This window comes from Pterocles gutturalis, unplaced genomic scaffold (assembly GCF_000699245.1).
Source record: "Pterocles gutturalis isolate BGI_N339 unplaced genomic scaffold, ASM69924v1 scaffold15627, whole genome shotgun sequence".
Taxonomy (NCBI): Eukaryota; Metazoa; Chordata; class Aves; order Pterocliformes; family Pteroclidae; genus Pterocles; species Pterocles gutturalis.
This window is the reverse complement of record NW_010110476.1, coordinates 1-14,423: the sequence shown is the minus strand read 5'-3', so window position 1 is coordinate 14,423 and position 14,423 is coordinate 1. Positions and strand designations below refer to the sequence as shown.

The following is a 14,423-nucleotide window of genomic DNA, read 5'->3' as shown; positions in this document are numbered from 1 at the left end:
TCCCCTGAGCCTGTAGCATTGCAGGGGGTGACAGACTCGGTCCTCGTTGCCCTGTCCTGCCTCTACGACAGCGTAACACCCAACCACATGGTGCTGGAAGAGTTTCACGTTCTTGTAGCATCCCCACATTTTTGTGCACTCTCTGTAGGAAGAACAAAAGGCCTGGAGGTGTTCGAGGCCAGGTTGGATGGGGTCTGGGTGGGCACCTCTGATGCGTGGGTGTCATTGCAGAGCCTCAGAGCATGCCGCTGCTCGCCCGCTCCCCCAGCACCAACCGTAAATACCCTCCTCTGCCCGTTGATAAGCTGGAAGAGGAGATCAACCGCCGGATGGCAGATGACAACAAGCTCTTTCGGGAGGAGTTCAATGTGAGTACCTTTGCTTCTTGACATAAAATCCCACAGGCTGCTCCCAGCGTCAGGCTTACGATGCACAGTGGGGAAAAATCTGGTCCCACTTTGCAGAGCAAGGACAAGTACATCAGAGAGGAGCTGCATTGGTACCTGACTTGAGGATAGGACATAAGCCCAGGGGGCAACTGAGTCAATAAAATTAACGGTACTAGTGCCAGATGGCGTGCTTCAGAAGAGCTTATCTGGGAGCTTCACAGAGGGAGTGATGGTCTGTCCAGTCCTCAGGGATTTCTCAAAGGGCTGCAAGGTGGGACGACTGATTCTGGTCCTAAATCTGCTGTGATGGTGGACAAGCTGCCAGCCCTCACATTCGCTATAGGAAGCAGAGGTTTTCTAGAAAGTGGCACTAGGGGGTTGTGTTTTTCTGGGTTCAGGAAGTGTCCTGGATGTCTTGGGGTCTTCCCGAGCTTCCCTGCCTGCTGCTTTCTTCCCAAGCTCTGCCTCCCTCCTCCCAATCCTCATAGCTTAAATCCACAAACAGCTCAAACAGGAGCTCAGACAGAGACACTGAAATGACCCCATCTAATTCAATGAGCTGTTAACCCTGAAGCAGAATGATGACCATTTACAGGACAACAGGTGGCCTTCAGCAGTAAGTAATAATTCAGCTGTTGTGCTTATCCCACAGTGCTGGAGCGTCTCTTCTGAGGTGGCTACAACCTCTTCCTGACATCACTGAGCTCTGCAACTTCTTGTGACAATAAACTTGGTACAAAAGTAGGCAGAGCAGTACTGAGGTAGAGGACGAAGTTAGATAACAGGCTGGAGTATCACAGTGTGTAACATAGGAGCTGCTGAACTACCTGGACTCTCCATCAGCCTAATTAAAGAAAGAAAATCCACTCTTGATCTGGTTGCGCATGCTGCAAAGATGTCATCTGTAAATACATAAAATCTTGGGTCCGAGGTGCAATATGGCACTATGAGGCTGATTACAAGATATAAAAAAGCCACTCAACTTTCTCCAGCTGTTACACAACTTGATACCCTTCCTGGCCGCGCTTTGATAAACAAAATAGGCGCAATGAACGCCCAGGGAGCGGGATTTTTCAGGTTATAAATACTCCATTGCCCTGAAGACTTCCGTTGCCGAAGCACGTCTGTCCCATCAGCTGGAGGAAGGGATGGCGAATACCTCAGATACGTTCTCATCCTCTCCACTGTTCAAAGAGGATGTGGAATAATGGTGCTGGGGACGTACCTCCTCTGCTTGAGCATGAAACCAAGCCGCTGTGACAGGGACAGCTGAGCCTCCCTGGGCAGAAATGAGCTCCTTGATCTCTGGGCTGGTGGGTTCGGTCTTGGAGGCTTTGCTACCACCTCGTGTTCATGGGTGCTGAGATTCCAGATGTCACATTTCGGAAGGGATTTGCTCTCTCTGGTCCAGCCCAGGCCATTTAAATGGTCACCTTGAGCTTGGTGGGGACAAGGAGCTGGCGCTGGGGTGGAGGTGAGGGGTGTGAGTGGTGGGGACACATCCGAAGGGGCAGGTGGACAAGGAGTTGCTGCTCACCTACCTTCTGGAGGCCAGCAAAGGGCGACCACCCTCCAATGGGGTGCTCGGATATGTGATGGTTGCGTTGTGGTTCCTGCTGTGCCGTGAGTAAGAACACGATGGAAAACCCCCTTTTCTGCCGTTGCAGGCTCTCCCAGCGTGTCCCATCCAGGCCACGTGTGAAGCTGCTTCCAAGGAGGAGAACAAGGAGAAGAACAGATACGTGAACATTTTGCCCTGTAGGTATCGGAGCATGTTGGGCAGGGTGGGGCATGCCTGGTGCTGCTGCCAGGGCTCTCTGTTCCTGTTTTTGGGATGAGCAAGGACATGATTGAGCTCATTTCACCTCCCAGATGCGTGGCTGCATCTGCTTCAGCTTTAGGAGCTCCCTGGAGCCGTCAGCAGCCGGGAGGCCATGGAAAATTAAATGGATGGGAAATGCCAAAATGGCCATCTCTTGCTGGGGAGGTGGGCTGCCTCGGGAGCTTCCGCAAATGTGTGTGCTCTGCAGAAGAAAAACTTCCTTGGGTGAAGTCTAGCACCTCTCCAGGCTTAACGAAGAAGAATTTGGGGGCATAAAGTTGTCTGTGTGTGCTGGGGAGCCAGCAAGCCCGGGCTCTGCTCCAGCACCCGGCTTTCTCGCTACGCCAGCTATCAGCTACGTGGAGGGAGTTGGTTTTAATGCAAAGTTTTGATTTTCTTCCAGATGATCATTCCAGGGTTCACCTGACTCCTGTCGAGGGAGTTCCTGACTCCGACTACATCAACGCCTCCTTCATTAATGTGAGTTTTGTGATTTGAAGGGGAAATCCCCCCCGACTGCTCCCCGGCCGGCGGTGCGTGGTCCCACCAGAGGTCCAGGGGCTTTTACGGGGTGTGACTTGTGCCTGGGAGAGGATGGTTAGGAGACTGCCTCTAAAATTAACATCTCCCCAGCTTCTCCAGAGCAATAAATTCTGCTGGTTTTGGTCTCATAACCTTTGTGTGGCCGTGGTAGAACTAACTGTTCCTCCCGTGCCTTGAGCCCACATGAGCGTGGTTGGAGTAAGGCTGAGGCTGGAACTCAAATTCTACTTGTAGCTCTGCCCTTGCTCAGCTGCTTTACCATAGTCCCATCTCTTCCCACCTCTCTTTTCCCCACTTCTAAACTAATGAGGAGCACTAACACTCCTTAGGGTGCTACAAAGACAAGCCAGATGGTTTGGAAAGGGTTTGGGAACTGTTCCTGTGGGAATTGGGGATTTCTGATTAACGGCTGATGAATGGTGTGGCTGGTTAATCATCGGTACTTCCCAGCTTGCGGGGCTGGACGTGGGAAGGGGATGAAAAGGAAATCAAGGAACCCAGCTCAAATAGAAGCAATATTGCCCTGCTCTGCTCCTAGGAGGAGATGGTTCCTATATGGTTATCACCATATAGCTCAAATAAGTTGGAAGAGTAATATGAAAAAGTAGACTTTGAGAGAGATGGAGGCATGTGAAAAAAAGCAAGACCCAAAAGAGCTTTTTACTTTCTTCAGCAATGAATATATATCCATTGGGAGCTACACAAAATCAATTCCCGTGAGTTCGACAGCCCAATCTCCCGAAGATGAGTCCTGATTTTCATGGGATGCTCTGGATGCAGGGGCTGATCACAGCAGAAGTGCTGTTGGGTACGACTTCATTAGTGCTTTGTGCCAACAAGTTGGGTCATTCCTGCAAACATGAGCATGAGGAGTGTTGCTCTGGGGCAGGGACCCTTTGCACAGGGGTTTTCCATTATTTCTGCCCCACTGTTTGGGCTGTTTCTCCCCTGGGAGGCTGCAGCCCCTCCTCTGCACAGGGGGAGTGAGCAACAGAGCAGGTGATGTCTCTGTTTATTAGTGATGAAGATCCACTTCATGATTCTTGTGTTATGTGTTACTCTCATCTTTCACCTGTCTTCCTTTTTCTCCTTTTCTTTCTAGGGGTACCAAGAGAAAAACAAGTTCATTGCTGCACAAGGTAAATGCTTTGTTATTCCTGTACCTCTGTCTGGTGGGAGTTGGGTTGGGGTCTTTCTGCTCTGCAAAGCTGTCCCAGTCTAACCACAGTGCCTTGCTGCTGGGTGAAGGAAAAGGAGGCTTGACTGGTGCACAGTTTGGTCCCAAAATGGTTTTCCCAGACAAAGACCAGTGCTGGATGTGTTGGGTGAGGAAGAGAAGCCCTGCTTGTGCAATACCGATCGCTGGAGGGTGTCAAAGCCTTTCTTCCCTGAGCTTTGTCCTTCCACCCTGGCCCACAGCCGCAGGTGGTTGGTGTCTCTGGAAATATTACCAGTCAGCTGCACAATTAAATTCCCCAAATCTGCTGTTACAGAGAGCACCACGCCGATGTGGTTTCATTTCTGCTCCGTTTTAAACCTCATCAGACAAGAACATGGGCTTGTGCCCTTGGAGAGAAATTTCCCTGTGGTCTTCAGAAGGGAGGCAGGACTAGCAGCTACTGAGAGCAGCAAGCATCACAAGTCTTCCCAGGCTCAGCTGCCCCCAGCCAGAGCATCACCAGCTTGCATGCAGCATCCATAGCCCTCCAGCTCTCTTGCTTTCCTTGTAACTGGTCCAAACATGTCCGTAAAACCAAGATGCCCACTCACAGGGGAAGTCATGTCAGCAAAAGGGGGTTACAGCATCTCCTGCCGGCTTGCCTGGCTCTTGCTGGAGAAGGAAGGCTGGATCAGGTCCGTCAGTGGTACCAGGCTGGGGTAAAGCTTTGGTTCTGCTTCTCTCCTGGCTTGCCCTTAGCCTCAGGCTTGGCAGGGGAGGTCTGGGTTGAGTCAGCTCCTTGTCTGGCAGGCAGCAGGTAACTATTCTTGTGCTGTAATGGGATCCCACAGTTAAAGCACAAAGCTTGCGGACAGGACATCTGTGAGCTACTTGTGACAGCCACAATTTCCCTAGGTGACCTTGGGCAAGTCGTTTCCGTGCTCCGTTTGTCCGATTTCCCCTTCTTGGGCTAAAAATGAAATTCCTCATTGTAAAACATTTCCCAAAAGCCCAGCTATTGTGTGATAGGATTGTTCCTTGGTTTAGCCAACATTCCCAGACACCAAAACACCTCCTGTGCTGACATCTATTGGTAAAAAATATGTTGCATCATCCACAATGCGTGGATGGTTTTGGTCCCAACGCTTGAGGGGTTGATCCCAAAGACAATGTTTCTTTTTGCCTTCCCCTTAGGACCAAAGGAAGAAACCGTGAACGATTTTTGGAGGATGATTTGGGAGCAAAACACAGCGACAATTGTCATGGTGACCAACCTGAAAGAGAGGAAAGAGGTAGGTGCCCGAAGGCTTTGGGGCTGCTATCTAACCCAACTTCATCCAAATAAACGTGGAGGTTGTGCCCAAGCGCCCCATGGCCATGTCTTGCAGCCCGTCCCAGGCTTGCGAGGGACCACAGCTCACCTGTGCCTGTTTTCTCTCCCCGCAGTGTAAGTGTGCTCAGTACTGGCCGGATCAGGGCTGCTGGACGTACGGGAACATCCGAGTGTCCGTGGAGGACGTGACCGTCCTGGTGGATTACACCGTGCGAAAGTTCTGCATCCAGCAGGTACCGGGGCTCACGTCTCCTATCCCATCCCTCTCCTCTCCACACCAGGCATCCAACAGGCGCTGGTGTGCTCCTCGACTTCCAGGGTGCTGGGAGAGCAGAGTTGGAATGAAATGACCTCAGCATCCATTTTTAACCAGAACTATTAAGAATTTACTCACCTCCAACACCTGGAAGCCCGTTCCCAGCGGGTACCAGCACGGCTGTACTGAGAGTAGGGAAGCTGATGGACGCCAGGGCTGAAATTCAGTCCAGTTGCTGTTACCAGTATCAGTTCCTGCTCTCACCCACAGATACTTAATGCCTGCAAATAACCAGATTTTTCCCATGAGCCAAGACACAATCCAATGCTGTGTGGGTTGGTTTTGATTGCTTCCCATCTGTCACTACGTTCTCTCGTCCTCCGAGGAGGCTCTGGATGCTTTAGTCGCTCTGTCCCTGCCTTTAATACGAGGATGCTGTGGGCAGAGGATGGAGCAGCAGCTTGTGTTTGAGCTCCCTGAGAATGAAATACAGGTTGGAGCCACAGCCGAGGCCACGCTGGCATCTCTCACCCCTAGGATGCAGGATGTGATGTTGGGTGATGAAAATGTCACGCTGTTAGAGACTAATTCGGCCCCAGAGCCTGGGTCTGTGCCCTTTTGGCATGTGGATGCTCGTGCTTCTGAAGCCATCCAGCTCAGTCTTGGGGCTGTAGCTGCCTCTCTGCCCTTGCTTTTGGGGAAAGAAGCAAAATCTGCGTGTTTCTCATTAACCTGAATACGTTTCCCCTCCAGGTGGGCGACGTCACGAACAAGAAGCCTCAGCGCCTGGTGACACAGTTCCACTTCACCAGCTGGCCCGACTTCGGGGTCCCCTTCACCCCAATCGGGATGCTGAAGTTCTTGAAGAAGGTGAAGACCTGTAACCCGCAATACGCAGGAGCAATCGTAGTGCACTGCAGGTAAATCCTGGTCACGGCTGACTTCCTCTCCTGGGTGGCTTGGAAATCATCTTCTATTTAATACTAGAAGGACTTTTTTTATTAAGCCTTTTAAATTATTTTTATTTAACTTTCCCATGCTGTGTCCATCTCTCTGCAAAACCCAGGCGATGCTGAACAGCAGGCTGAGGACCTCTCTCATCTCAAAACAGATTTTGCTATTTACTCAGTGCTGGGAAGTGTCTGGCTCACTCCTGGCTGCTCTACAAGGGACCCCAACACCGACACTGCTGCACTGATCGCTTGTCCCTTCTGCTCTTTCAGCGCCGGGGTAGGACGCACGGGCACTTTTATCGTCATCGATGCCATGCTGGACATGATGCACGCGGAGAGGAAGGTGGATGTTTACGGTTTCGTGAGCCGGATCCGGGCTCAGCGCTGCCAGATGGTACAGACAGATGTAAGTGTGCTGCTGTGGTTTCTTTTGGGCTTTGCTTGCTGGAGTTAGATTTCCTTTGTGCAGTCAGTTCCCAGCCTGCAGCAAAGCCTGCATGAGGGTTGAACATTGGTGGGGTTCAAGGCCAGGCTGGATGAGGCTTTGAGCAACCTGGGCTAGTGGGAGGTGTCCCTGCCCATGGCAGGGGGGGTGGAATTCGATGGTCTTTAAAGTCCCTTCCAACCCAAACCGTTCTGCGAGTCTATGATTTTGGAAGGATGCTGCATCGAGCGAGCCTTTCACTGGGTCCTGTTCTTTTTAATCCTTTTCATAGAATAACAGAATCATTTAGGTTTGAAAAGACCCTTTTAATCATCGAGTCCAAACATAATCCTAACACTGCTATAATCCACCACCAAACCATGTCCCCAAGCACCGCATCTACACGTCTTTTAAATCCCTCCAGGGGTGGTGACTCCACTGCTGCCCTGGGCAGCCCGTTCCAGTGCTTGACAACCCTTTTGGTGAATAAATTTTTCCCAATATCCAATCCAAACCTCTGCTGGCGCAACTTAAGGCCATTTCCTCTCATCCTGTCACTTGTTACTTGGGAGAAGAGACCATTCCCCACCTGGCTGCACCCTCCTTTCAGGCAGTTGTGGAGAGCAATAAGCTCTCCTTTCAGCCTCCTCTTCTCCAGACTGGGAGAAAGTTTTGTGTCATGTCAGCTTTGTGTCATGTAGCAAACAAGGTCCTGGTCCACGTACAGCAGCAGAAAGGTTGTCACCCACTTTTGGGGGTCTTGCAGGGGTGCCACAAGCCCAGCGAGCATGGGTGGGCAGTGGGGTGGCGGGTTTGCTGCCAGCATGTGTGTGGACACCAGGATGTGCTCGCTGAGTGTGGAGCGGAGGCTGACGGCTTCTCCCCGCAACCCTTGCAGATGCAGTATGTGTTTATATACCAAGCACTTCTGGAGCACTATCTCTACGGTGACACAGAGCTGGAGGTGACCTCATTAGAGATCCACCTCCAGAAGATCTACAACAAAGTGCCAGGGACCAGCAGCAATGGGCTGGAAGAGGAGTTCAAGGTGAGCGTGGTTCTTGTCCCGGTGGATCTGCTCGGATGGTGCTGGGCTGCCGGGACCACCGTGTGCTTCCCTGGCACGGGGTGGCTCTGAAAGCTGTCTCTGCTTTCGTTCCTTCCCCTGCAGAAGCTCACTTCGATCAAAATTCAGAATGACAAGATGAGAACAGGCAACTTGCCGGCAAACATGAAGAAGAACAGGGTGCTTCAGATAATTCCATGTAAGATTTTGTTTGTCTGCCTGGGGAAAGCGTGCCCAGTGGGTGAGGGGACTGTTTGGGTGGTTGTGGGGACAGGAGCCAGAGAAATGCACCAGGAGGAACCTCAGGAAGTTCAACAAGAACAAGTGCAAAGTTCTGTCCCTGGGGAGGAACAACCCCAGGCACCAGTATGTGCTGGGGCCACCCAACTGGAAAGCAGCTTGGCAGGAAAGGACCTGGGGGTCCTGGTGGACACCAAGGTGACCATGAGCCAGCAACGTGCTCTTGTGGCAAAGGCAACCAATGGTGTCCTGGCTTTGCCGGCAGGTCCAGTGTTCCCCAAAACTCTCATCGTTTTGCTTCTGTTCCAGATGAGTTCAACCGAGTAATCATTCCAGTGAAGAGAGGTGAAGAGAACACAGACTACGTAAATGCTTCTTTCATTGATGTGAGTCTTCTTTAATCTTCTTTCCATCTTCTCCCAATGGAAACTCTTTGCCTCATGCTGCTTCCCATGGAAAGGATTTGTCCCAAAACATTCCTCCTCTGGGTTTCATGAGGCTCTTGCCACTTGACTTTGCTTTGTGTCACCACATGGTGCTGGTTTCTTTCTCCAAGAAACCCCTCTGTGTGTGCAGTTTCCTTGTGACCCATGGATGGTGGGAGAGAGCTGGAGCCTGAGCAGAGTCTCCAAATCCTGATAATCACTTCTGCAACTCCAGGCTCTGATGATGGCTTTGGAGAAGCGGATGCACGTAGCCATGGAAATGATTGCTCTGCAGCACTGTTCATTTGGTCAGAAAACATCCCCTAGATTAGGTAATGGAGCAATACACGCATCCCAAAACCCTTGAGAAAATCCAGGTCAATCCCATTACACCTGTCTGGGTGACGGGAGGAGGCCAGGTAGAGAGGTTAAGTGCTTTCCTCCGAGGAGGAGGAGGTAAGTGATTGCACATCCTTTTCTCATGAGCAATCCTGTTGACTTCAGGGGGACATCTCATCTGAGTATTTGTCTTTGTGCAGTGATGCCAGCGCTGGCTAAGTGACAGAGCCCTGCTCTTTTCTAGCCCAATTTCTATTTTCATCTCCTAACGGCAGGGATTTTTTTTTTTCCCAAATGACAATTACTGCCATGGGTTGAACCACTAAAACCAGCAGATGTCCGGTTATAATATCCCCAAATTAATTGCTCCCTGAAATCTCCTTTGCCGGGTCCCTGTGGGTTGCTCCGGCTGCGTGAGCATCCGACACAACGCAGCTGGGAGCAGCCGCCTTGTTCTGCAGCGAGATCAGAAAGCTTAAATGTCACGTAAGCAATTTTTGTTGAGAATTCAATTTCCTCCCTCTGCTGAACTTTGCTTAAACGACAAGCTCCAAATGATGAAACGTCTTTAGTCACAGTCTGCAGCGAGGGCACAGAGGGACGTCAGAAGGGTTTCAGAAACAGAAGCGCTTTGTGGTTGTGGAAGAGCCAGAGTCAGCCAGACTTCCTGCTGGATTTCATACATCACAGAATGGGTTGGGTTGGAAGGGACCCTAAAGATCATCCAGTTCCATCTGGCTTTGCTTACTTCCACAAATCCCCAGGAAAAATCACTCCTGAAGTGCTTGGAGCTTAGGCAAGGCTCTGCTACAGCATTCAGACTTTGCAACATCAATTGGAAGTGCCAGAAACCCAAATCTTTCTTCACCAAATGGGTAAGGCCGGGTGTGTGTAGAGGACGTGATCCTCCTTGAGCTGCATTCCTTTAAAAACAAAGGTCTTACAGCGCTGGTTGATGGCACCTCAGCTGCCCAACAGCGGTGTGGTAATTCTGTTTCTCTGCCCAGGCTGTGGTCATTCACACACACAGTCACCGTGCTCCCAGAATTTAACGGAGCTTGGTAACCCAACCGTGTCCAAGAGCGTTCCTCCCACTGCTCCCAGCATCCAGGCGCTGCCGATTCACCACTAACCCTGTTTTCAAATTCCAGGGTTATCGCCAGAAGGACTCCTACATCGCCAGCCAAGGACCACTGCAGCACACGATAGAGGACTTCTGGAGGATGATCTGGGAGTGGAAATCCTGCTCCATAGTGATGCTAACGGAGCTGGAGGAGAGAGGCCAGGTAAGCGCCCGGGGATAAGTGCGTTTAAACAGCAGCAAAATAAATCAGTGTGACCCCCTAAAACCTCCTGGTGGCCCCGCCACATGCAATGGGTGCTATTTTACCCCTTCTCTGGCAGGAAATATATTTCAGCCTCTGCTTCTAAGGCAAAAAAAACAGTTGTTTGTAGACACAGGGTGGGGAGATGTTCAATAAACCAACTCTGGACGTTCAGTTCAGCAAGCCCATGGGATCCCACCTGGCTTTGGGCAGCTTCCAGCCCCAGGAGAAGACTTCTTCTAGTCAAGCCCATGGGAAAAATATGGGGTCTTCACCCTGTCTCCTCCTGTGATGCTTTCTCAGGAGAAGTGTGCCCAGTACTGGCCATCTGACGGCTCCGTGTCCTATGGAGACATTACTGTGGAGCTGAAGAAAGAGGAGGAGTGCGAGAGCTACACAGTGCGGGACCTGCTGGTAACGAACACCAGGGTAAGAGTCTGGCCTTCTCCCTGAGGGGAGCTCTGGGGTTTGGGTGTCCTTGACCCCCACTGATGCTTTGCGGTTCCTCTTGCAAGTGCTGGACCTTCCTTCTGGCATCTTCAGCTCAGTCATCTCCCCGTCATCCCAAAGCTGTGTCCATCCCCTGCAATCCCACCTTCCTCCCTACGCTTAGAGAGTTCCTGTCCTGCTGATGGCTTCTCATCCAGCCCCTCTGTCCTGGTGCCACCCAGCAGCCCTCATCCTCCTCCTGCCTTGTCCCTGTGCCCACCACCCAGCCTCCTTCCTGCTTCCCGTTCCCCCCCATGCTGCAGCAATGCCTCCCCTCCACCAGCGGACAGCTTTCCTAACCGGATGGTTTTCCCAAACCCCTGAGCTGGTGGGTTTCTCAGTCCAGATGTCCCACCAACTTCCTGACCTCCAGCTGTGCTCTTCTTCCACCAGGAAAACAAGAGCCGACAGATTCGGCAGTTTCATTTCCACGGCTGGCCAGAAGTTGGGATCCCCGGGGATGGGAAGGGAATGATCAACATCATCGCGGCTGTGCAGAAGCAGCAGCAGCAGTCTGGCAACCACCCCATCACTGTGCACTGCAGGTAAAGCCCGGGGGGAGCAGGGCTTGGCCACCCCTCCAAGGGGACCTGCTCCGCAGGAAGCTCTGGAGATGGTCAAAGGTCCCTCGGGAGACCTGGGCTGAGCAGAAGCAGCCTGGGTGGATGTGGTATGGGATTTTCCTACTCAACGAAGCAAAGAGGCTTTGTAGAGCATGTCCTAGCTAAACTAGGAGATGCTGGGGCAGGACCATCAGCTCCTCCGGTTCTCCGGTGGTTCCCCTATGGATTGTCCCCTGAGCAAAGCCCACGCGGTCAGGACAGGCGGGTTTCCTTCACCTTCTGCTTCCTCTTTGCCAGTGCCGGAGCAGGAAGAACAGGCACCTTCTGTGCGCTGAGCACTGTCCTGGAAAGGGTGAAGGCAGAAGGGATTCTCGATGTCTTTCAGACGGTGAAGAGTTTAAGACTACAGAGGCCGCATATGGTGCAGACACTGGTAAGCGCAGCTGAGCGCACCCCACGCTCCTCCTGCCCCCCCAAACCTCAGCAAGAGTGGGCTGGGGGCTCAACTTTGAGCAAAAATTTCTTTGGTTTAAGGTTTTCTCCCTCCATGAAAGAGTAAGGGATGGAGGTGGGTCAGGAGGTATCTCCCCTTCCTCCTGGTGGGACATCTGGAAAGTGGAGCTTGGCTGGCTGAAGGCATCAAACGCCTTTTGAGCGCGGAGAGAAGCTGTAGGAGCCTCCTTGGAGATATCCTCAGCCACAGCCCACGTATTTTTGGGCTCCAGGAGCCTGGAAACCTATCCTGGAGCACAGGCTTGGGCTGGTGGTGTGGCCAGGAGGGGAGGAGAGGGCAGGACTAGAGGTCTTGCAAGAGGGGTTTGCAAGGATGCTCAGGGGTTTAGGAAAAAAAATTCTAAAATAGGAGCTCAGAGAGGAAGGGGAAAGCAGAGTTTCTTTTGCTGATGCACCCCGGTAAGGAAGGTGGGCAGCCTGGTTTGGGGGGGCACAGACGAGGTGGGATTCCATCCCTTGGTCTGGGCTGAGGACATCTCCCCATGCTTGGTCCTAGCTAGCCGTGAAGCATCAAATTGTGTCTCAGGTGTGAATTTTCTCATTCTAACACCGTGCTCTCCCCAAATCCCGCAGGAACAGTACGAATTCTGCTACAAGGTGGTGCAGGAATATATCGACGCCTTCTCAGACTACGCCAACTTCAAGTGAAGACAAAAAACCAACAAAAAAAAAATCCACACCCCGAAAACAAATGACAAGAAGAGTTGCCTTCTTTAATATTTTGTAATATTCTGTTTGTTAATATACCCCCCCCCCAAAAAAAAAAAATATGTGTATATATCTTAACTGTTTTAGAGGTTGGTACCATAAGCTTCATATTAGCTGGAGATTTTATATGTAGCAAAGTGTTAGTGCAGATACTGTTGGCTCCTTTTTTTCCAATGTTTTATTGGGGAATTAAATAGCGTGATGTTTGGATTAATATTGTCATACCATCTCTCTTCTGGAGAGTTGATACAGGCTGTTATTTTGTTTGTAAATCTTTTTTTTTTTTTTTCTTGAGGGAGTAAAGCCTTTTTAAAAAAAAAAAAAAGAAAAAAAAAAGAAAAAGATATCCTGGATCTCATCTGCAAAAAAAAAACCAACCCCAAACCCATAACCCCACAAGCACAAGCTTTTCCGAACCTGCAGGGAAATGATTTCACATTTTTCTGCGGGTCTACTCTTAAAAAAAAAAAAAAAAGGAGAGAGAAAAAAAAAAAAAAGCTTATTCTGTGTGTGCGTATATATATAAATATCCTAATTTTTGTATAAAAAGCAAAAGTTTCATCCTTCAGGGTCAGACCACCACGTGCTGCTGCTTTGGAAACTGTGGTGACCATAGCAGCGACCGCTGGGATTTCAACCCAAAAAAAGAAAAAAAACCAAAACCCAGAAAACCAAAAGGGGTTTTGCTCCCTGAATGAAACATCCACGTGCTTGTTGCCAGGTCTCAGATCTGCTGCGGGGATTATCGCAGTGGATGCTCATGGTGGCCCTGCCATCCCCACCGGTCCCTCGCAGGAGGGAGCGGTCCTCGTGGGCTCCCAGCAGCAAGCGATGGTGTGCGTGGGGTCTGGGGGCTCTGGCTGGAGGAGAGAGCGGCTCCGCACGGTCCAGGCTCCATGTTGTCACCCGTTGGGTCTCTTCCAAGAGCCACCCGACCCCTTCCCTCTGCTTGGTCTGGAACAGCAGCAACAGAGACATTTTGGAGCCGTCTCAAATTGACAACCTGCTGCGGGTTCATGCCTCCATCCCTGGCCCAGGGGGATGTCCACCCCTGGATGCTGGAGGAGATTTCAGGTTATTTCGTAGACTCACGGAATCACAGAATGGTTTGGGCTGGAAGGGACCTTCAAGCCCATCCAGTGCCACCCCCTGCCATGGGCAGGGACACCTCCCACCAGCCCAGGTTGCCCAAAGCCTCATCCAGCCTGGCCTTGAACCCCTCCAGGGATGGGGCATCCACAGCTTCTCTGGGCACCCTGGGCCACTGTCCCACCACCCTCACCATAAACAATTTATTCTTTATGTCCCATCTCAGCCGACCCTCTCGCAGTTTAAAACCTCCAGAAGGTCACAGCTGAAGCACCTGCAGGTTTTTAAAGCTGGAGGAGATCCTTCTCCAGTTTGGATTATGTTCTTGCCACCTTCCAGGCGAGTTTAGGAGTTTTTTCTCCTTTTTTTTCTCAGTGGAGATCCCATCATGGAGATGAATTTGGGTTATCAGAGCGGGAGGTGGGAAGCAGCTCCTGATTTTTAGCATTCCCCTCCCAGAAGAAAAATATGAGGGAACCCTGATGCTGGTGATGGGCCAGGGCACAAGGAGAGTCCTCAGGGCCAGGAAAAGTCCTAAAAGGAAAGAAAAGTCCTGAGGACCCAGGGGTGGAGCACTCCTATATTAAAAAAAATGGGTTATTATGGTTTATTTTAATGATTTTTTTTTGTTACAGAGAGGTGTCTGATGGAATACCCTCCTCGTTCCTCCTGCCCCGGTGTCCTGGGGGAGCCCCAGCCCCCACTGAGCACTGGGAGAACTGTGTTTGGAGAAGAGGATTCGCCTCAAGGATTTTCTGGGCACCCTGGGGGGTGGCAGCACTTGGGG

The 14,423-nt window shown here is 51.2% G+C and overlaps 1 protein-coding gene across 1 annotated transcript; it reads left to right on the top strand.

Annotated features, from left to right (window-relative positions):
- The first annotated feature begins 232 nt into the window (after positions 1–232).
- Positions 233–12,520, top strand: PTPRA (protein tyrosine phosphatase, receptor type, A). Its single transcript, XM_010073397.1, has 16 exons — positions 233–368; positions 2,057–2,147; positions 2,615–2,691; positions 3,857–3,893; positions 5,108–5,205; positions 5,360–5,479; positions 6,256–6,422; positions 6,726–6,861; positions 7,778–7,927; positions 8,051–8,144; positions 8,495–8,571; positions 10,101–10,235; positions 10,578–10,703; positions 11,157–11,308; positions 11,624–11,759; positions 12,413–12,520. The coding sequence occupies exons 1-16, from the start codon at positions 243–245 to the stop codon at positions 12,485–12,487; spliced, it is 1,797 nt and encodes a 598-aa protein (XP_010071699.1). The 5' UTR covers positions 233–242; the 3' UTR covers positions 12,488–12,520.
- The last annotated feature ends 1,903 nt before the right edge of the window (positions 12,521–14,423 follow it).